The 23,328-nt window shown below is 34.1% G+C and overlaps 2 protein-coding genes across 3 annotated transcripts; both read left to right on the top strand.

Moving 5' to 3' along the window:
• The first annotated feature begins 750 nt into the window (after positions 1-750).
• LOC142553596 (uncharacterized) lies at positions 751-4,203 on the top strand. Its single transcript, XM_075663958.1, has 10 exons — positions 751-941; positions 1,060-1,315; positions 1,549-1,753; positions 1,917-2,007; positions 2,095-2,240; positions 2,345-2,588; positions 2,690-2,794; positions 2,886-3,068; positions 3,140-3,344; positions 3,425-4,203. Exons 2-10 carry the CDS (start codon positions 1,081-1,083, stop codon positions 3,910-3,912), a joined length of 1,902 nt encoding a protein of 633 aa, XP_075520073.1. The 5' UTR covers positions 751-941; positions 1,060-1,080; the 3' UTR covers positions 3,913-4,203.
• A 783-nt stretch (positions 4,204-4,986) lies between these two features.
• Positions 4,987-22,949, top strand: LOC142553595 (ubiquitin C-terminal hydrolase 12-like). 2 transcript variants are annotated; one of them, XM_075663956.1, is made up of 32 exons: positions 4,987-5,154; positions 5,272-5,374; positions 6,000-6,141; positions 6,244-6,401; positions 7,674-7,939; positions 8,034-8,252; positions 8,334-8,442; positions 8,531-8,646; positions 8,861-8,959; positions 9,109-9,218; positions 9,985-10,059; positions 11,557-11,635; positions 11,732-11,878; positions 12,048-12,239; positions 12,339-12,458; positions 13,427-13,549; positions 16,704-16,778; positions 16,856-16,944; positions 17,080-17,188; positions 17,596-17,664; positions 17,763-17,873; positions 18,872-18,927; positions 19,045-19,222; positions 19,304-19,405; positions 19,520-19,591; positions 19,841-19,906; positions 20,610-20,675; positions 20,860-20,946; positions 21,074-21,190; positions 21,326-21,400; positions 21,507-21,576; positions 22,559-22,949. In XM_075663956.1, exons 1-32 carry the CDS (start codon positions 5,122-5,124, stop codon positions 22,582-22,584), a joined length of 3,459 nt encoding a protein of 1,152 aa, XP_075520071.1. In that variant the 5' UTR covers positions 4,987-5,121; the 3' UTR covers positions 22,585-22,949. The 2 variants fall into 2 exon arrangements, with proteins under 2 accessions (XP_075520071.1, XP_075520070.1); XM_075663955.1 differs by having other exon boundaries at positions 11,720-11,878.
• The last annotated feature ends 379 nt before the right edge of the window (positions 22,950-23,328 follow it).

Below are 23,328 nucleotides of genomic sequence, written 5' to 3'. Positions count from 1 at the left end.
TTTGAATCACCTGTAACCAATAACAAATATTTGTAATACATAATCGAAGAGTTTAAAATTAGATTTTAAAAGATTTTAAAGAGATTTTTATAAACTTCTCGAAAGAGTAAGATAAAACAATCCAAGAGTCTAAACATTAGATTTTAAAAGATTTTTTCAACATGAGATTTCTATCAACTTCTTGAAAGAGTGAAATAAAATAATTTTAAAAAATTTCGAAAAAAAATCTAAGTGAGTATGTTTCTTATGAGACAGTTTCACGAATCTTTATTTGTGAGATGGGTAAACCCTATCGATATTCACAATAAAAAGTAATACTTTTAGCATAAAAAGTAATACTTTTTCATGGATAACCCCAATAAGAGACCCGTCTCACAAAATACGGCAAATGAGACCGTCTCACACAAAATATAAGTAAAATCCTTAAAGACATATGATTTCTACATTTTAACGAATTGTTTATTCTTAAAAAGATCAGCAAAATACCATCTTTTTAATCAAAATATTAATTTGACAAATAATATTATATTATCTCATTAAATATTATATATTCTAACTCGGTAAAAACACAGTGGTTGATGGCCTTCATTTTTGAATTTGAAAAACATGCAACGTGCTCCGAGACTGAATTATTGAAGAAGATCGCAATGAAAAAGTAATAAATTATTTGATCAAGAAAATATCCGTTAAGGGGCCCAATCACATTACAAATCCGCCTACCTCTGATTCCATGGTCAGAAAGAAGACATTTTTTCCTGTCTGGAACTGCTATAAAGTTAACTCGGTTCGCGTCGTCTCGTCACCCAAGCTCACACGTATAAACCTTCATTATCTTATCTTATTAATGAAACAGACGAAAGAACTCTTTAAATAGTAAATATAAATCTCTTTTTCCTATTAAGCTTTTCGTATACTTTTTTCTTGCTTCTCTCCCGAAACTGGTACGGCTTCACATTTTACCATTCTGTTTCTTTCATTTTGCAGTTTGATCTTCGCGGGTTTGTTTATTTTTGTTGTGTTATAATGACGATTTTCTTGATTTTGCTAATGGCGCGGCAGAGTTTCCAAGCGACAGTGAAAATGGGGTTGACTGGACGAAGGGAGTTTTTGATGCTCATTGTGTATATTGTGGTGCTATGCTTGCTGGCTAGTTTTACAGATGCGGAATACTTGAAATATAAAGACCCGAAACAGCCATTGAGCGTTAGAATCCTTGATTTGGTGGGGAGAATGACCGTTGAAGAAAAGATTGGACAGATGATACAGATTGGGAGGGAAGTTGCCACCCCCGATGTCATGAACAAACATTTCATAGGTACATTTGTTGTGTTTTATAATCTATGTATAGAATAAATCCATCTTGAGTTGCAAGGATGTTTGAGTTTATAATCTATGTATAAAATAAATCCATCTTGAGTTGCAAGGATGTTTGAGTTTTCAAGGTGCAGTTTTTTTGTAAGATTTCTTGGCCGCGTCAAGGTTTCAAGCATGTTTTCCCATTTTGTAATGACATGTGTTGGATGATGTGTGAACTATGATAATGGGCAGGGAGTGTGTTGAGTGGTGGAGGGAGTGTTCCAGCGCCTAAGGCCTCTGCAGAGGCATGGGTGAACATGGTGAATGAGATTCAAAAGGGAGCACTTTCGACCCGACTTGGAATTCCTATGATTTATGGGATTGATGCTGTTCATGGCCACAACAATGTGTATAAAGCCACCATTTTCCCTCACAATGTTGGGCTTGGAGTCACCAGGCAAGTCCAGTACTACGCATCTTGATTCTTGATGTTATATGCTGAAGGTTGAGTGTAAACGCCGACGTTGTAGCACGTAAAAGTGTATATAATTAGTTTCCAACTGTGATTTCAAGCCTTCTATTTATGGTAGTGATTGTGGTGATATGTAAAAGTAAAACAGAGATCCAAATCTTGCGAAGAGAATAGGAGCTGCCACCGCACTCGAAGTCAGGGCTACTGGAATTCCCTATGTCTTTGCTCCTTGCATTGCGGTAAGCAAAATAAGCTATTCATTTGTCATCTGTTCCTCTCAAATTATCCTTCAACTCCCATTATAAATGTTCATTCTATTTCTATAGGTCTGCCGTGATCCGAGATGGGGTCGATGTTACGAAAGCTACAGTGAAGATCATAGGATTGTTCAAGCCATGACTGAGATCATACCAGGTTTACAAGGCGAGCTACCAGCTAACTCTCGCAAGGGCGTTCCATTTGTTTCTGGGAAGTATGAATCTTGATTCCTAGTTTCACTTACATGAAAAAAGTTAAAAATACAATATCTTCTGTAGTGTTTTCCTTTATTTGATAATTTTTTTCTACGTTATGAAGGACTAAAGTTGCAGCCTGTGCAAAACACTTTGTCGGGGATGGGGGCACGGTTCGGGGTGTCGATGAAAGCAATACCGTGATTGATTATAAAGGGTTGCTTGGCATCCACATGCCTGCTTACTTCGATTCAGTTCAAAAGGGTGTCGCCACGGTTATGGTGTCTTACTCAAGCTGGAATGGCAAGAAAATGCATGCGAACCGCGATCTTATTACCGGCTTTCTTAAGAACAAGCTTAATTTTAGGGTAAAATGAATATCTCCTCTGTTATGAAAGCTGCCTTGTATAAATCAAGAGATAGTCCTAATTTGTAACCCAGAACTATGTTTTCTTAAAACATATTTTAGGGGTTTGTCATATCAGATTGGCAAGGGATTGACAGGATTACAAATCCTCCTCATGCAAACTATTCATATTCTATTCAAGCTGGAGTTCTTGCTGGAATCGACATGGTTAATACTTTGTCTGCAACTCACTTGGATATTTGTGCTCATATAATCCTATGAATGAGATTATGCCAACTTAATTTTTAAACCTTTTCAGGTCATGCTCCCGAATAATTTTGCCGAGTTTATATCTGATCTAACTTCCCTAGTGAAAAGCAATGCTATCCCCATGAGTAGAATTGATGATGCTGTGAAAAGGATACTACGGGTCAAGTTCGTTATGGGGCTATTCGAGAACCCCATTGCTGACCTCAGCCTGGCGAACCAACTTGGCAGTCAGGTTAACCTTGTTTCCCACTCTGGTTAACAAAAAATGTTCATATGTTAATTGAATGAGGTGCCTTTACACAGGAGCATCGAGAGTTGGCGAGGGAAGCGGTGAGAAAATCACTTGTTCTTTTGAAGAATGGAAAAGTTGCTAGTCAACCATTGCTTCCCCTTTCAAAAAATGCGCCAAAAATACTAGTAGCCGGAAGCCATGCTGATAACCTAGGAAACCAATGTGGAGGCTGGACTATAGAATGGCAGGGTGTAAAGGGCAATGACCTCACAGTTGGTATGTCACAAAACCAATAAAAATTTACTCTCAAGTTTCCTCGGAATGTTACAAATACTGAAGATACTTGATCTTTGCAGGAACTACGATATTAACCGCTATAAAAAATACAGTCGGCCCTTCTACGAAAGTTATATATAACGAGAATCCGGACGCAAACTTTGTGAAAACCAACGGGTTCTCTTATGCTATTGTAGTCGTGGGTGAGTTTCCCTATGCAGAGATGTTTGGTGACAGTGCGAACCTTAATATAGCCGAACCTGGTCCGAGTACTATCAGGAATGTCTGTGGAGCTGTAAAGTGTGTGGTTGTCGTTATCTCAGGGCGACCTGTTGTGATCGAGCCTTATGTGGCAGGAATAGATGCACTAGTGGCAGCCTGGCTTCCTGGAACCGAGGGTCAGGGTGTGGCTGATACCCTGTTTGGCGACTATGGGTTCTCGGGGAAGCTGGCTCGGACGTGGTTCAAGTCAGTGGACCAGCTTCCTATGAATGTGGGTGATCCACATTATGATCCTCTTTTCCCATTTGGATTTGGCCTCACTACTCAACCAAGAAGAGGGAATTGAAATGTGTAGTGGCGCAGCTCATCGATAGTTCTGGATATTCACTTTTCTCGCTTATGGCCCAACAACAAAAGAAGAAGAATGAAAGAAAAGAGGAGAGCTATTTTCACTGTTTGAAGTACTAATTTTCACAAGTATTTGGAGTTTACGTTATCGGCAGCTGTTCTAAATTGGATCGAAAGGCATTCTGAAGTGGGCCTGAAGCAAATTTTTTTCTGTGTGTGGAATTTTGTTGGCTTATATATTATTGCTTAACATTTTGGATTTGCAAATAAAATTAGATTTAAAATTGGATTTGGAAATCCATTATTTTAGTAGAATTTCATCTAATGTTTGGTTTGAAATTTAAATTTTTTATTTAGAATTTATTTTTTGTTTGTAAAAAACAAGATTTGAATTTAGAAATTTAAAATTTTATTAAAATAATCATAATTATCTTTTACATAAATCAATAGTTAAAACATTTTATTTATATTATTAAAAATCAAAAAATTAAATTTAATTTTATCATATATTTTTCTATATCATTTCAATTATATATTTGTGTTGTATAAACTATATAAACTGTTACATAATTAATTATCTACTATTAATGAACATAAAATGAATTATTAAAATAAAAGTAAAATAGATCTCAACAATCAAAAATATTCAAAATAAAAAATAAATAAATTTGTCATTTAATCAAACTATGATGTATAAATATGATAGAAGGATAATAATTAATTTTTTTTTGTTATGAATATGTTTTTAAGTTTATTCAAATCCAAATCCCATCAAATTTGATCAATTTTTAGAATATTTGTTTATTCACGGTGAAATCCAATCAAATTCTATTAAAATCCAATTTAATTTTTTTAAATCTAACTAAGCAAAAGATTAAAACCAAGATTTACAAATCCAAATCTCCACATTTTCTCTCAATTCTTTGCTTCCAAATATAGTGTAATTTTGGCCATGCAGTTAAGTTTTGAACCGAAATCTTTAGGTGGACTGAAAACTGCTTCGGCAGTTGAGATTTTAACCGAAATCTTCAGTCAAAAAGGTCTAAAACAGTTTAACTTTATATTCATTTCCCACCGCCTCTAAATCTAACTCCCATCTCTCCTCTCTTTCCAAACCATAAACACCGCCAAAGTGCAGGGGAAATTCGCTCGAATTCTTTTCAGTTTCGATCAAGTTCACGCGCTAGGGAACCAGCATTTTCATGCAATGACAGCCATGTATTCTCCGCCGCACGATAAGGTGCAGAAACTGCTCTCCTCATTCATGCATGAAATAGATTCGCACACACAGCACGCTTCATGTGTGTGCATTGGCCGTTTCAACTGAATTGTGCGAATTTTATGATATATGTGTTAGTTTTGGCAGCTAGAAGATGTGGACTCATTGTCTTCGGAATCTGGTTTGGAGGAAGAGACTACGCCTGAGGAAGCTGGCGACGTAATTGGAAATTGCTATGGAGGTGACGTAATTAGAGTACTGTAATGTGATAGAGGGAGACGTATACGTTGATATATATGTGTTTTAGTTTTAAGTAACAGACTACCAGTTCAATCTGGTTTGGACACTAATTTGGTTAGTAAACAGAATTGTAAGCTTTTCAGCTTGATAATCTGTATGACCAACAACTTAGCAAGTGATGAATTTTAGCGAGCCGCATCATGATTCATGAACACCAATAAATTCTGTACATGATGTCTGTTGCGTTTTCAACTTAACTCAACTTGATTCAATTCGAAAGTTTTTGAAATTTTCTTTGTTGAAGGTAATATAAAGTTGACGTGATATATGATGAGGTGATTTTGTATATTGATTATGTAAAAAAAGTTGCGATATAATAATGATTGAAAAGGTAGAGAGAAAAATATGTGATTATGTCATAAGTATATTTTTGAGAGTTGCTGTGAGTCGTTATATCGATTTGACTGAAACTTTTAAAAAGAATATCTGGAGAATTTTTGAAAATTAAAAGTAGTTATGAATTTTTTTTTATTTTATTTGAGTTGGGTCGACAGGGCCGAACAAACAGGGCCCGTAGTTTTTTCCAGTTTTATCTTTGTTTTATTTTTTTTATTCATTTGTTGTAGCACCCAAAGAAACAGGTAATGCAGCAGGAAACCGAACAAAGGATTCTTGTACAACCAAGTTCACTTGGAGGATTGAAAATGTTTCTAGGTTGCAAGTGAATAGGCTCTACTCTGAAACTTTTGAAGTTGGTGATTATAAATGGTAACTTTTAATTGGATCGAATCCGGGAACATTAAATGCTGGTTTTTAAATTTTCTTACGAGCATAGTTGTATAAACTATTTTTCCCTTTCGTAATTGTCAGGAGGATTCTTATTTTTTTGAGGGGCAACAAAGTTGATTATCTGTCCGTGTATCTGGCTGTTGCTGATTCTACTATTTTACCATCTCGCTGGAGTAGATACGTTCAGTTCAGTTTCGCCATTGTTAATCAAGTTGATCACAAACACTCCATCAGAAAAGGTAAAATCCTGTTATAGTCAGAGGATTGAAGTGCTTCCACCGGTTGAGTATTAAATTATGGTTTTGATTCTTGTGTTCTTTGATGGAAATTCAAATTTAATCTCATTCATGATATTTGGTATGGCTCCATGCTGTAGTCATGTCTACTGCATGCTAATAAATACTGGTGTAAGCTGGTTACCTTTTAGGAGGTTTGCTGCTACAACATGACATTCTCGATTTCTTGTATGTATGAATAAAATATATATACTATTTTAATTCAGCTCTTACATGAACTTTTTCTATACTGCTCCAACACTAAGTTGATTTTATGGTCCGTAGCACTATATATGATTTTGCCAATGTTGTTCCTGTTTGATGGTTAGTCATAGCTAGTATTTTCCGTTGTTTTTCCATAATTTAAAAGAGAAAGAGCTTACAACTACTTTTGCTATCTTATTCAACTTTCTTGGATAATTTAGTTTTTGATTCATGTGAGATCAGTTAAAAAGAATATTCCCATATCAAATATCCTTTTTTAGGATTGAATACCAAGTCTATTTGATCTAACTTTTAGTTTATAATTTCAAATTGTAAAAAAATGAATATTAAAAATCTAAAGTTGTAAAGTGAAATTTCCCATCTTTAGTCATTTGGTGATCATAATTTTCGTACTACTGGTTTCAAAATTCTTAAATGGTAAAAATGCATCTAGAATAAGTGAAAAAATAATGTAAATTTCCTATAACTTGATTGTCTAAACATCATAAATTCCTTTGGAAAACTCTAAAACAGATCCAATCAGATATCCTGATATTTGATACCTGTTTCTGATCCAGTAATGGCGAATATCCAGAAAATTTTGATATGCTATTAGAGCATAGCTGGTTGAATGAATTTCTTCGGATCGTGTGGGGTCAGATACACATGATTTGAGGACTTTGAGATTTTTTTCTCTGTCCGGTAAATATTTTTGTAGCAATCTGAGGAATATTTAGTTTCATTCTTTGGCTTTTGCTTATGCCGTTATGAGTTGATTACTTGGATTGCAAATCAGAATACAAATCTAGTGTAAATGTTTGTAGTACTTCCAAAAATATATGTAGTACTTTCTGGTATTGCTAAATGACATATTTCATTTTCTATTGATCTGAACATTTTATGATTCATATACAATACATATTGTTAACATTAGAATATGCATTTACGATGATAATTTTAAATTATTCTTTTATGTTATAATATTAATATATTGCAGAATATCGTTGATTGTCATATGTTGAGTCCATGCAGGTACATCACAACAGTTCAATGCTGGAGTACGAGATTGGGGTTTTGAATCCTTTATGCCACTCAGTAAGCTTTATAATCCAAATAGAGGTTATCTTTACAATGATACCATTGTTGTTGAAGCTGAGGTCACTGCCGAGGAAGCCATAGGTTACATCTTCTGTGACTCAAAGAAGGAAACTGGTTACGTAGGACTAAAAAACCAAGGGGCTACTTGTTATATGAACTCTCTTCTGCAAACTTTATACCATATTCCCTATTTCAGAAAGGTTAGGATCTCTTTCCAGGGACTACTACATCTGTATAAGTTGTTTATATGAAAAACTATTATAAATGTAATATTTCTGTTGCTTGTACATCCAGGTTGTGTATCACATGCCAACTACTGTTCATGATAAACCATCCACGAGTATCCCTATGGCTCTTCAGAGTTTATTTTACAAGCTTCAATACAGTGATGAAAATGTTTCAACAAAGGAGTTGACCAAATCCTTTGGTTGGGACACAAACGAAGCCTTTTTACAATGTGATGTTCAGGAATTTAACAGAGTTCTTTGTGAGAAACTTGAAAAAAGAATGGAGGTCCTCAGAAATATAATATAACCACTGTCAATTACTCAATCTGTGTTGTGCTTCACTGATTATTGTGATGCTGTTGATCAGAGAACTGTTGTGGAAGGAGAAATACGAAAATTATTTGAAGGGCATCACATGAACATTATAGAATGCATCGATGTTGACTACAGATCTTGCAGAATAGAGTCATTTTATGGTATTGGAAGTGGATCTTCTTAAACACCTTATCTGCCTCTTTTGTATTAATAATTATACTGATCGTATTATGTTACATTGTGTTGCAGATCTTCAGCTTGATGTAAAGGGTTGTCATGATGTATATGATTCCTTTGATAAATATGTTGCTGTTGAATATCTGGAAGGCGAAAATAAATATCATGCTGAACATTATGGTTTGCAGGTGATATGTTTAACTTTATTTTGTAAATTATTTTTTTCAGAATATCTTTTATCGATATTTATTACCATTGTTCAAAGTAGTTGTGATCTCCTCATGCTTATGTTTTTCTTTAGTTTGGATGCTAGCATCCTTGTTTATCATTTATATTCTCACTAAAATGATTTACAATTAGAGTTTTCATTTAACACTCGATAGACTTATGGTTTATGTTCAGGATGCTAAAAAGGGGGTCTTATTTAGAGATTTTCCACCAGTTCTCCAACTTCATTTAAAACGGTTTGAGTATGATTTTGTGCAGAACATCATGGTGAAGGTGAAGTTATTATGTTTTGTATATGTAGTCTTTATGTTAATTTTTCCTTGCATATAAGTTATGTATGTTTTTCTTTGATCGGTAAGTTATGTTGTGTACCTTTTTTTATTATTTGTATGTTATCTTTTCACGATGCTGATGGTGCGCAGATAAATGACTGCTATGAATTCCCTCTTCAACTTGATCTGGACATAGAAAACTATAAATACTTATCTCCTGAGGCTGAAAAAAGCGTACGCAACCTTTACACACTTTACAGGTTAGATAATGAAATGGTTTATACCATCTATTCATCGTTTTTTTTGGCAAAGCACATGCAATTTTTGAAATCACTTTAGTTCAATCTCTAGGAGGATATCAAATTTGGATGGTTGTAAGTGGGACTTTGGTGAGTGCTGAAGAAATGAATGCTTCTTCAGTTAGTTCAATGTTTAGAATGTAAAAGCACTTAATCAGGAAGTAGGAAAAAAATGAAAGACCTGTTCAAGGAAAATTTTGATCCATGTGACCATTTTGTTTCAAAACAAATGGTCAATGGTTTTTTATTCCTACATGATTCATGTTTCCCCTGGCTGGAGGTCCTTGCACACTTATTTCCCATCTGTACTTGTGTAAAAACTGAAGGATTTTCTTTTGATCCTAGTAGAATTATATTCTGATTATAACGTCAGGATAGCAAATTATGCTGTAATCTGGCCTTCAATACTGTACGGGATTAATTTGGTTTGATTTTAGTTTTCATCATTCAAGCCACATATTAATGGCTTGTTTCAAAACTAAGGGTTGTTTGAAATTTAATTTTCAACTAGCCAAAATATGGCTGTGGAGATCGTTGAAAGCTGTAAATATGTGGCTTCGAGTTTTTCAGTGTTTCTTATACTTAGAATCAACATTTTGCATATAAATTCAACATGTTGTTTATGGTTGTATCTAAGGCTTCCTAGACCGTAGCTTGAATTTTTCTAATTCCCAGCAGAAAAATCTTAAAATTCCATTTTTGTTCTGACAATTTTGATTGTTATCAGTGTATTGGTCCACAGAGGTGATGTGCATGGTGGGCACTATTATGCTTTTATAAGGCCAGCTCTTTCTAGTCAGTGGTATGTATTTTGTGCCAGAATCTGTAATACAACAATTATATGCACATCATTATATCGTGTTAGCTTAACAGCTTGTCTTAAGCCTATGAATTGTTTGCTTCACTAATATAATTGCTGAATGTCGTTCACATGCCAGTGTAAATGATTGTTACTTTTTTTGTTTGGCATGTATCTAATGTATTGTTAGAGGTGTCTTGCCATTCCAGTTTATTGTTGAGGATCTTCTTCCTCTCATTTTGGTCCTGTCTATGTGTTCTTGTCCTGTCCTGTGTGTTCTTATCCTGTTACATTGGGATAGTTGGCTTAGAATTTCAAAAGCAGCTTATGTAAACTAATAATCTGTATCATCCATTTTGAAATCCCACTTTTTTAAATGTTTCTTTATTTTCATTTTTCCCTTTTTTGTCTCTTCCTGCTGAATTATGTCCATGTTTTTTAATTTGATGGGGTTAAGTAACATAAAAACTCTTGAGAAAACTAAAACATCTTAAACTTTTGAGTTAGCTGGCATAATAAAATAATTAACATGTAATGACACCACAAACTCCTTTAAAGAGTTAAATTATCTAGTACTAACACTACGTGAATTCGCAGCTGTATACGTATGATTGTTGCACCTATTGACTATGTTATAAGCACTCTGTGAAGTTTGACCTTCTATTCTATGTTCTGTATTTTACCACCCTCATAGCTGAATAAGAAGCTATGATGATCAAGAACCACTTCATATGGCCTTTAGTGTGCATTTACTTAAAATTGAAGTGCACAAGTTTTGTGAGAGATTTTATCCGCTGTAGAACCATTTTACCAATGTACCAACAGCTGCTACCTAACAGACCGTAAGAAGACAGATATAGGTTCATAGGTGTGATGAGCCACGAGTTTACGCAAGTGCAAGATAAATAGACTTCAGTCTATATATTTCGGACAGGCAGTAATTCTCACACGGAGGAAGCATTACCGATCTCAACGATTATCCAAATAATCATCCCATAACAAGAACCATGACAAAGGGCTGTAACATTAGGAGGTTCCTCTAGCAGTGAAATCAAATGCTTATAATTTCTAATGATGGAACTCATTGATCATCAAGTTCAATTTAATGTCTATTCTCTACAGGAAAGTCCAGTGAGCTGCAATTCATTCGTTGCGGAATGTATTTTTTCCCTCAAATTTTCTTTCTATTCAAAATTGGGATTTTCTCGGAGTTGTATTTTTGACACGTGATTTGGCATATCGCAGATATGTTTGAATTGTCTGTCACAATTTCTGGTTAATTAACAAACGCAGATACATTAATAGTGGTTGTTTTTATTCAATTTTGCAAAGCTGATCGTCGAGACAAATTACTTGGTCAGCAGCCCAATTATGACCTAACCTGATATTTTACATGCCCCGCAGCAAATGACGTTTTCCTGACACAGTAAAATTGTTTGCAGAAACTATAACTGTTACATTGTAGACTTCAGGATGTGAATGATTCTGAATGACTTGTAGGTATAGATTTGATGATGAGCATGTGACAAAAGAAGACATGAGAAAGGCTTTAGAAGGGCTGTATGGTGGTGAAGAAGAAGTATGTTTATTTACCGGTTTTTCCTTTCTGAATAGATTACTTTGTTTTGCGTGTTCATTTTCTTGTTAGGTAATTTCTTCTCAGCACTTGATGCAGATTACCCCAGGCATTATTAATGCCTTAAAAGTCCCTTTTAAGTTTACGAAGAATTCAAATGCTTATATGCTGGTGTATGTACGTGAAAGCGACAAGGATAAAATAATGTGTAGCGTTGATGAGAAGGACGTTGCTGAGCATCTGAGGGTTAGCTATCAATATTATCCTAATTGCTTCTTTCATCTTAGTTTTGTGTCTGGCCTTACTTGGATTTGATATCAAATAGGAAAGATTGAAGAGAGAACAAGAAGCTACCAACATCAGCTTATTAATTTGGTTAATTGTGTTTGGCTTACTTGGATGTGATATCGCGCAGGAGAGGTTGAAGAGAGAACTGGAAAAAAAAGAACAACAGAAGAAAGAAAAAGAAGATGAAAGGTTGAAGAGAGAACAAGAAAAAAACGAACACAAGAAAGAAAAACAAGATAAAAGGTTGAAGAGAGAACAAGAAAAAACTGAACAACAGAAGAAAGAAGAAGAAAATGCACATCTGTACACTATTGTAAAGGTAATTCATTTCAATAAATCTGGTACTTAACAAACTTTCACTTTTTTAATCCATTTTAATTTGTATTCTGATTATGGGCAATTGACATGATGCTTTCAGGTCACAAGTGATGATGATTTTGCTGAGCAGATTGGAAGAACTGTATTTTTTGATTTAGTGGATCATGACAAAGTCAAAGGTTTTCGTGTTCTGAAGTCGACGCCATTTAGCGTTTTTAATGTATGTAAACTTGTTAAACTCAAATTTTCAAATTTTCCTCATTTCCTTTGCATTTAAATTCAGTTTTAATTATTGGTACATAATGTGAGTAGTGAGGGATATAAGCCTTATTAATTTTCTGATTTCATAGTTTAGACTCAATTTTTTTGTGAGAAGTCAATACTTAATTCAACAAAAATGAATTTTTTTCCGGCCGGAATGTTGTTAATTGTATAACTTTGTCAGAAGCTGGCGTTTTTCTATTATATATGTGTGGAGATATGTTTAGATTGCAGGTATAGATTCCATATCTTCCACCTTGAACTTTCTGAACTTATTAGGAGTTAAACACGATCTCTCGTAACTTAAACTTCTGTAAATTATATATAGGTAGTCTGTTGGCAAGGGAATCACCGCTTCAAAGTGTACTGTTGTTTCAAATTGGAAACTGAAGTTCAACAGAAGTTAGATCTTTATTGAATAGAACAGAGAAAGCATTTTGATGATTCCCATGTGCTAACGAACATTGATTGTTCTTGAAGTAAATTAAAGAAAATATGTTGGTTCTTTACACCTTAACCAGGTGGGCCCAAAAGCTTTATATAGTAACTAAAGAAGAAAAGAGAAGGGAAATGATTTAGTCATGCTTTAGTATACCTGTGTTTTTCACACACTTGGTTACAAGCCATTTCTAAAATCTGATTGTTTGAAATCAAATCTGACAATTATTAGTAGCTGGTTTAACTCCTTTTTTTCTTGTTCTATGCTATATTTGCTTTTATATTTATTGTATTTTTATTTTTAATAGACATGTCTATGTTTCATTATTTTTTTATATTTTGTAAGTGTAGTCATGTTTTTTTATCAAGTAGATTCACACTAGTAATAGAAAAATTATTTAGTACTATTTGACCAAAAGTTAAATTGAATTTGGAATAATAATTTTAGTTATAGTTTTATCAGCTAATTGTGAAGGCTACTTACTGCAGGAGGAGGTTGCAAAAGAATTTGGTGTTCCAGTTCAGTTACAGAGGTTTTGGCTGTGGACAAAGCGCGAGAACGGCACATATCGTCCTGCCCAGCCATTGACACACCTGGAGGAAACAAAAACTGTAAACATTTCTCATTTATTCTGATTTTGATAACTCGCCTTCTGCACAAATTAAAATCTTCTTAAAGGTACCGTATATAACTGGCTTCTTGCATTATGGTGTTGTCCATGTCTGCAAAAGGATTTATGTTTGTGCTGATAGTCTTTTCCCAAATTTATATTCCTCATGTTGCATTATAAAGAAGTTGTTCTAGGTTGTCATTTGAGTTTTCAATTCTTGATATGTACACACGTTGCAAAATGTGTTGCTGCTGTTTGCTTTATTAGTGTGACCTAGCAAGTCAGATTTTTCCTCTCTTCTCCTTCCTTTCCCACTTTTTCATTACTAACAAGAAGCATGTGCGTCGTATGAATACACGTTAGATATAAATGTAACTCGATTCCTATTCATGCATTCCTGTAAGGAACATCTTGAGCTGTATTTCGTATTTTGTGGTATCTAAAGGCCACTCCACGAAAAGGCTTGTTCTTCAAAAGTATGAGAGTAGAGTTATATGAAGTCTATGCAAATGATGATTGGGCTGGATCGGTCACCAAAAGGAGATCCACTTCTGGTTATTGTATACTTGTATGGGAAGTCTTAGTTACTTGAAGAAGCAAAAAGCAAAGTGTTGTTTCCAAAAGTAGTGTAGAAGCTGAATTTCGATGAATGGCCCAAGGATTGTGTGAAGGATTGTGACTAAAAAGAGTTCTAGTGGAACTTAGACAGACAGTTAATGTTCTCATAAGATTATACTGTGACAACAAATTTGCTATTAGTATTGCTCACAATCCTGTGTTGCATGATAAGGGCAAAACAACTTGAAGTTGGTGGACGTTTTATAATAGAGAAACTTGAAGGAGTAATATGCACTTTTTGTTTCTAACTTGAAACAACTCGCAGATATTTTCATCAAAAGTTTGAGACAATGTCAAGCAAGTTGAACATGATTGATATCTTTCCACTAACTTGAGGGAGAGTGTCAACATTTTAGGATTCTCATATTTTTGTAAATTAGAAATTTATCCTAAATTAGAATGAATTAGAATGGAGCACAATCATTTACATTTAGAATATAATCATTCCATAAGTTACTTTTTTCTCTTCAATTACTCATCTTTTACCAACAGAAATATGGAACCATAATTTCTTGCCCATATTTTCTTCTTCATTATTCAACAGTACCAAAACCAAGTTTCCTATCACATGGAAGAATGAGGAGGTATATAGGAGCTAGTTAATGGTGAGATAGTTTTTATGGTCTATTTTTAATTTTTATTAGATATAATCTCATCTTTTTAAGAGATATTGTCCTCTATTAGAATCTATAATTATTGTTTGACACTTAATACATTTTATAACATTCTTTATTATCATTATTTTTTATTATTATCATTATTAGTGATAGTAAATTATTAACAATTATTAATTACTAATTAGCATGTATAATTTATTTAAGATTATAATTTTGTTATCCTAAAATGAAATTAGCATTGAAAAATAGGGAGTTACGAGCTAGTAATGAAGATGGGCTGTTAAAGAGGGTTAAAAGAGATAAAATAATTCTTTAATACTTCGAATGACCTTATCGTCCTTGCTCTTAGGAAGGAGTAAGAGTGTCAACTCGGGTGGGTGAATTGGGTCGGGTCGGGTTGAACAATAGTACTATTCAAAAATTGTTCAATCCGAACCCAACCCAAACCCGAGACAACCCGAAAACTCTCAACCCGAACATGAACACGAATCAACCCGATCAACCCGATTTTAATTTTTTTTAATTTTTTAAAGAAAATTTAAAAATGATAATAATAATATTTTAATTTAAACACATAATAACAAAATCTCTATCATATATACGATTTAAATTTGAAAGTATAATCGTAGAAAAATAAAATAAATTTACTAAATCAAATATCGGGTCCAACCCGATCTGACCCGAACCCGAAAACCTCTTAAACAAATTTGACTTTTTCTGGTTGAATCGTGTCAGGGTTGGTGGGTCGTGTCTGATTTTGACATCCTTAGGAAGGAGTGGACAACAATTTAAAGGGATATTATGTCAGTTCATATCCACTTGCTATCCACACTTTGCATGTATATATATATAGAGATATTTGTGTTCAAAAACTGCCACAATCACCCATAGCAGCTTTTCACGGCCCATATCACTTTTTTAGCATACATAACCATTACTGCTTTACAAATATTGTGATCTTTGTGTATTATATAATCTTTTTAATGAAAATACTTTAGTATTCTAAAGCCTTTAAATCTTGGCACTTCAATTTGCCATGCCTAAGACACGTGACTGACTTGTCATGGAACATAATATCATTTAATTTATTTATTCTGCACGTGATATGAGTCCCTTGCTCTACAGCAAAACCACATTTGGTGTTGTCATAGCCCCTTTTCTCTCAGCAGTATTTTTTTTTTCTTTTTAGGAACTATTTTTTTACTAATTATAAATCACGATAATATATCCATAACACATTTGCATCATCTAATTTTAACCTGCATACTGCTATAAAAGACTTGTTACTATATCTGTTGACTTAATTCAAGAAACTTTTGAGATTGAATCATTGTGTGCTTAAAGTTAGTAGTCCACTTTGACGATAGTTTACTTCCCTATCCAAGGAAACCTTGAAATGCGTAGTCCTTTAAAAGATAATGAATGGTGCGAAATAATATTGATATTTGATGCTGTTTCGGTTTGTATAGTTGGTAATATGATACCAAACTCCACTCAACTTGTACAAAGTGGTTAAACTCATCTTTTCCATGTGGTGGTTTCTTGAGGACACAAGACTACTGATCCTGATGATTCTTGTGATGTCAATATAATTATTGTAATTTGTTTAAACTAAATCAATGTTCCGATTGTTATTTATGTTATGTCCATCAAAGACTTAGTTCAGGTCCCTCCTATTTGATAATTCCAAATTTCTATAAAATTGTCAGCACATTTGAAGTTTATAAATGCAAAGATTCCCAAGGCTAACACATGGGGCATTTGAACTCTCTCTGCAAACTATGGCCAGACAACAAGATGATTACAAAAGCCTAATATTGTATTATATCACTAAAAGTATATAAACAGTTTCAATATAATGTCAGCCAAATGTCCTAGTTTAGCAATCATTTTTCATTTAAATTTTTTACGTCGTTGTAGATTGAACAGTTGATGGAAGTATTATCATGTGAGGTTAAGACAGCTGAGCTGAACTTATTCTTAGATCTTGGACAGGTAACTAAGAATCAAAACAAACAGCAAAAATTATTTTTGTCATCACTAATATTAATGAGCTTCTACTTGTAATTTAGGACTTGAGGCAAATCCCTCTCCCTAATAAGACCGAAGATGACATTTTGCTATTCTTCAAGCTTTATGATCCAGAAACTGAAGACCTAAGGTATTTTTATTCTTCTGATTAGCCTTTTTTCATGGTACAATATATATCAAGAAAAATATTTTAAAGTTTCAAAGAAATATATAAAAATAACCGAAGGCAGCTTGTATGGAAACAACATCTTGTATTTTATGCCAGATATGCTGGAAGACTTTATGTGAAGGGCATTGGCACACCAGCAGATATCCTGACTGAGCTAAATAAAATGGCAGGCTATGCTCCTGATGAAGAGATCAAACTATTTAAGGTTTGTTTCATTGCTCTATGCTTTTTTTAATGGGAAGGACAGTCTTTTTGGTCCCTATATTTGCAATTATATATGTTACAGTTTATGTATTAGATAACAGTTACTGTGCCCCAGTTTTTGTTTTCTGCGTCAAAGATGACCATTTTGTCCTTTCCGAATCTTCTATATTAAGCTGGTTTCCCCTATCATTCCCGTAAAGGTGGTGATGGATCTAGGTAGCAAGGTTGGGAGATCAGACCGCTGGAACCACAGTATTTTATCTGTTGGCTTTTAGTTCATATAAATCCTTCCCTAATGGATACTAGCACATTTTTTTTAGTGTTTTGTGAAATTAAACTACTTTGCCCCAGTCAAATATGAATATTACAAACCAAAACCCTTCCATGACCATTTTTTTGTTCTTTCAGGAAATAAAGTTTGAACCTACTGTCATCTGTGAATGCATCAACATGAAACTTACATTTAAAGCTTCCCAGGTAATTTGAAATCATGTCCTCGTGTTCACTTTTTGTTAGAGACATTGTTTCATGTTAGAGACATTGTTTCAATGGCTTTTGTCTGCCTTATATTGCAGCTTGTGGATGGGGACATTGTTTGCTTTCAAAAGTCTATTTCTGTCGAAACTTGTCAGCTAATTCAATGTCCAGATGTTCCAACATTTTTGGAGCTCCAGCATAATCTCCAAGTACTTTCCAAAGGACATTGGGTGACCTTTGTTTCACATCTTTTGCAGGGCTCTACTTTAGCTTCATGTAGTTTTATATGTTTCAAGTGATCAAATTCGTTACTTTCTATTAGATTTGCTTATTCGTATTTGATGGTAAAGAGGGTTTAATTTTCTTTTTTGTTTTTGGTAGGCGTAAGACTGAAGGATTTTGGCTCAGGTTTACCATTCACCTTTTTTGGCATGTAGTTACTTTTCAACTGCTCGTGAAATTGTGTGAATTGCGAACATCTAGAACTAGGAGTTCTTCAGATTTTTTAATACCCTCTCTCCATTAATTATATTATCCAACAAATTTTATGAATGACTTATTTCAGATGATCCATTGATAATCTGGACAAGGGGAATCTTATGACTTTGTAGCTTTCTCTCCTATACTGCAAGACTATCACACTATTTCAAGGCATTTAATTGTTTTTGCATCTTGGAGAAAAAACATTGTTTCCTTGTGTCTCTTAGTTGTAACAAAGTCTCATATAAAGCAACTGACTAATATGGTTAAAATTGAAGTAGCGAAAATCTAAACGAAGCAGAAAAAAAGGATGTTCTTCTCAGTTCTAATTAGACCCAATACTTTCATTATTTAATGGTCCAAGACATCATCTGCTTAATGCTTATACGAGGTGTTCGTAGTACCACTTAAACAGTTTCAGTATCTTTAGTGTACTGTAGTGTTTAAATAGGTCATGTTCTCAAAACTTTTCTGGCATTACTCTTGCAATTTCCTGGCGTTTATCTTGCCTCAAGTTTTGTCTTGACATCATTTTTTTTATTTTCATCAGCACTGGTTCAATTTCACCGGAAATAGTTTCTCTCGTAACTTCTGAAACTTTATTTGTCGTGTGAGAAATGGGTGAAATTATTTTTGTGACAACTAAAACAACTGTATATTTATGTTATTATTCGGCAACTTCTTATTTTAATCATATGTTTGATTTTCTGAATTTAATGTTTGTCAGGTTGTTCATTTTAGGTCCCTAAATAAGCCAAAGGACAATAAATTCAGCTTGCAACTGTAAGCCTTTTTTAAGAAACTTCGTGTAATAGCACATGCTATTTTTTTTTTTCACCTTCAAAGGTCATGCTAATGTGGGTATTTTCTGTGCGCCGTTTACATTAATTGAACTTGTAGATCAAGGCTTGATACATATGATGAAGTTGTAGGAAGCGTAGCTCAGCGTCTTGGAGTAAATGATCCATCCAAAATCCGGCTTACATCACAAGATCTTTCCACTCAGCTGCCAAAACCTTATCACGTAAAGTATCGTGGAGTTGATAACTTGTTAGAGATGCTGCTCAATGACAATCACGTAAGTGACACACTATCCTGATGGTCAGAGTAAATTTGGTAAGGGCCTTGAAACATTGACAAAGACCGTTCTTTTTTGCAGATTTCTGATATATTGTATTATGAAATATTGGATATGTATATGCCAGAATTACAAGGTCTAAGAACTCTTAAAATAGCTTTCTTTCATGCAGCGAACAACGACGTGAGTATGAATTGGACTCTGGTTGCATACGCATGTCAAATGCACTCATGCACAAAACCAACTCATTTTTTTATTTTATGTTTAATGAAGACCATCTCCCTTTTTCATATCTAGATGGATATTAACAGTTTGAGACTGCCAAAGGAAAGCACTGTGGGTGATATTCTTCATTGTCTTAGGATGACGGTAAGCCTTGGGACTGTAGTTAAGATCATTAACACAGAGAAAAGTATACCCTAGCGGCACATACACACACACACACATACATAGTACATACATACATATATGTATGTGTGTGTGTGTGTGTGGTGGGGGGTGGGGGACATATCTTTCAAATATTTTGAATGTTTACTTTTTGTCCTTTGTTGGATCAACTCATTATTGTGTACTCTTAAACATATCTTCATTTGATTTTTCTGGCATGATATGGAGCAGGTTGAGTTATCTCATCCAAATGCAGAGCTAAGATTGATAGAAGTGTTCATGCACAAGATCTACAAGGTCTTCCTCTCGATTCATTTCTGTGTATTTGTTCTTCCTGTTTATATGCTAAGATCAAAACACAGCAGGAAAGTCATCTTCGTACCAATTCAACTTAAGTGGTTGAACTCAATCGAGTATATGTATAAAGCATGGACCTACAAACATTGTAAAAAGTTGAGAAGTACAATGTAAAATTGGATTGGTGTGTTACAAGGTCACAAGAAAATTTGCAAATGTAGGACAAGACAAACATGATATTCCTGATAACTTTTGTAACCTGTAACTGTCCAGGCAACTATGTCTTGTTGAGGAATTGTTCCCTGGTTTTATCCATGTTTGAGTCACATGTTCCCTATTTCCCCATCCTTTTAAAAACTCAATCCTGCAAAAGCATCTGAATTCCTGCCTGGTTTGAAGTGTCTAGAGCTTGTATATGTCCTACACATATCAGATGACAGGAACCACTGACCCAGAAAGATGCTAGAGGTTTTCTTATGGCTGTCTGTTCTTACATCACTTCTAGTCATTGTATCTTGTGGCTAAAATTACTTCATTTTAGAGCTCTCGCTGGTGGAGGGAGTGGGATGTTAAATCTTCTTAATTTGTTTTTTTGCCTTTTCAGTTTCCATTAATATTCTTGTTCTTTGTTTTGTTTCTCGGGAAAGTCGTATATCTAACCATGCGATCTTAAGTTAAATTTGCTGTAACATCATTTTTGCAGATCTTTGCAGTCAATGAAAGCATAGAGAGCATAAATGACAATTATGGGACATTACGAGCAGAGGAGGTTCTCTCTCTTGCTCCCCTTCTGTGTGTGTGAGTTTGCATGAAGTGCTCATAAGTGTTTTCATTTTTTAGGTTGTGCATGCAGCAAATAATTGGAATCTTTTATAGGCCATAAAAGTTACTTGCTTTTAAATTGGCTTCATCTTCATTGTCAACAAGTCCCACATTGAAATTTCTTGTTGCAGATTTGTGAAGAAGAGAAAAGTCTCGGTCCACTTGATTGCTTGATTCGTGTATACCACTTCAAATCTGTGGAAATTGAGAAACAAATGGTGAAATTTGTCCTAACTCAGTTTGAAGCGGATCAATATAAACACATTTTAGAGTACAATCCATGGAATTGTACTTGTTCCACTTAATCTTTTCAATTACAATAACATTGAACTTTTTTTCTAACAGCAAATCCATAACTTTGGTGTGCCATTTTTGTTGGTCATTCACGAGAATGAAGTTTTATCTCATGTCAAAATTCGTGTACAGAAGAAGTTAAATGTACCAGATGATGAATTATCTAAGGTATACTAGGCTCAAACCTAGTCTTAATTCTACAAGTGGATTTTTTACCTGGCATTGAGTGAGTACACTTGTTACTCTCTCTTTTCCTCCAGTTGCTACACTCTCACTTTCTCTCCATTTGCATGTTTTTGGCAGTGGAAATTTGCTTTTGTGTCTGATGGTCGGGCAGAATACCTCCAGGATTCAGACATTTTGTTCAGTCGTTTCCAGGTCTTTCTCACTGTTGCTCTCTCTCGGTGTTGTACATTATTAAAGAGACTTGCTGATGCATCTACATCATAGGTTAACAACAACATTTCATGTTTGGATCGTACAGAATTGTGGCAGCAGTGTTTATTGTGAGCGGCATCTTGGGTTGGAGCACTTACCTCTGGTGAAAAATCAGGTATCATTATTCTGGCCATATATTCTTGAATTGTAGTCTTTTACTTTTGTTGTTCATTGTTTATCACCATGTAAAAATATTGCTAGAAAATGTTTTAGATTGTGCTTGGAATGATAGATTTGAGAATATGGATTTCAAATTATTTGACTTGCTCGGATGACAAAAAAAAAAAGTGAATTTCAAATCCAATCTATATCAAATTATGCACTTTCAATAGTAATTGTAGTGTATTTTAACTACACCCAACATAGGTGACATTTGAAATTATCTTTCAAATCCTTTCTCCAATTCAAATCATTAATCCATGCACAAGTCATTTTACCTTTTAATGAAACGAAACTGGATACCCGATATATATATATATTTGGTTACTTCTAGACTGTTAACCGAGATCAGTTTTTAGTAAGCCAATAATTCTCATTCCTCTTAGATGAGCTCATACTGACCAGAGATTACATAAAACCCAAGAATGAGGTTTGTAGGCCTTTGAAGAAGCGTTTGTGGTCAGCTACATGAGATTTTTGTCACCCTTGTACAGTTGTATTAGAAGCCATGGGATCAAGAGCTTTTGCATATGAACAGTGCGAAACCGACAATGTCCTTATATTTCTTGAATTATAAGATACTCTATGACCTGCCTGCAACAGATTATAAACTTATGAAAAATAGGAGTACACTGGAGGTTAAAGTCCATCTGCCCTCCAAATTCAAGAGTGCGATATTATAGAAGATGTTAAAATCCACCTGGCCTCTATCTTGAAGAGTAGACGTGCAATTTAAGAGCTCAGTTGACTGTAAATAGAACACAATTATAAATTGAAACCCATCTCTCCTCTATATAACGATAATATACATGTGACCCAAATTACACGATTCAAAAATTACCTACTTATGATCTTTTTTCCAGGCCAGTTTCATATAAAAACCCGGTCTGTTGGTACATCTGAGAAACTAATATTCGAGGTCACCTATTCTTGCAGGACACCTCCTTCATCTGAGAAGCCTGTGAAGATGTATAAATAGAAACGTGGTGTCAACCAGTCTTATACGTAGGCATGCGATTCTTTTCCCGAAAACGAATTGGCAGAGAAATCAGAATTGAACTACTAAATACCGTTGGATTCAAGTACCGTAAGCCCTGTTGAAGCCAGTGTCATTTTCATTAATACAAACGCCTGTGATAAAAAGAAAATTGGATTGTGATTGTTACGGAAAGGGGTTCGCCGGAATTTTCATTTCTTGTCATCAAATTTTGTAGCGTTGGTACATTTTCAAAGAAAATTCTCATGAATTGTTACAGGGGGATCAAAGGAAGATATCTTTGATGCATCTTCTGTTGATAATTCTGGTATTTTCATATGATTCATTTGATGAGTGATTGATTAGTTGTTTTGTTAATTCAATGTTGTGCACAATTTTTTTTTTGGGTCTAAATTCCTTTTTTATGACGATTAGAATTTAATTTTTATAGTATCACAAATTTAAAAACATTATGAACAGTCTAATGTGTCATTTATACCGTCTACACAATAATTATACGCTAAAATAAACAAAATGTGAAAATTTAAAATATCCAACATATCCCTACTACATTGATTATTCCGACCCATGATAATCCACAAAATAATTGCTCACTAAACTAAGTAAAATAATTAAAAGGAAAAAAAATCATTATAATTAATTACAAAATAATCTAATAAAAGGTTATCCCTAAAAAAATTTAAGGGTGATATAACTTCTAAATAATTTAGAT

The sequence above is a fragment of the Primulina tabacum genome, chromosome 8, assembly GCF_025594145.1.
Source record: "Primulina tabacum isolate GXHZ01 chromosome 8, ASM2559414v2, whole genome shotgun sequence".
Lineage (NCBI taxonomy): Eukaryota > Viridiplantae > Streptophyta > Magnoliopsida > Lamiales > Gesneriaceae > Primulina > Primulina tabacum.
This window is presented reverse-complemented; position numbering and strand designations above follow the sequence as displayed.

Coding starts and splice junctions, on each gene's coding strand:
- LOC142553595 (XM_075663955.1), top strand. CDS start 5,122: ATGACAGCCATGTATTCTCCGCCGCACGATAAG. Junction 18,928..19,044: donor AATAAATTCAGCTTGCAACT/GTAAGCCTTTTT, acceptor TTGAACTTGTAG/ATCAAGGCTTGATACATATG. Junction 20,947..21,073: donor TGGAAATTGAGAAACAAATG/GTGAAATTTGTC, acceptor TTTTTCTAACAG/CAAATCCATAACTTTGGTGT.
- LOC142553596 (XM_075663958.1), top strand. CDS start 1,081: ATGGGGTTGACTGGACGAAGGGAGTTTTTGATGCTCATTGTGTATATT. Junction 1,754..1,916: donor GTTGGGCTTGGAGTCACCAG/GCAAGTCCAGTA, acceptor AAAGTAAAACAG/AGATCCAAATCTTGCGAAGA. Junction 2,008..2,094: donor TCTTTGCTCCTTGCATTGCG/GTAAGCAAAATA, acceptor CTATTTCTATAG/GTCTGCCGTGATCCGAGATG.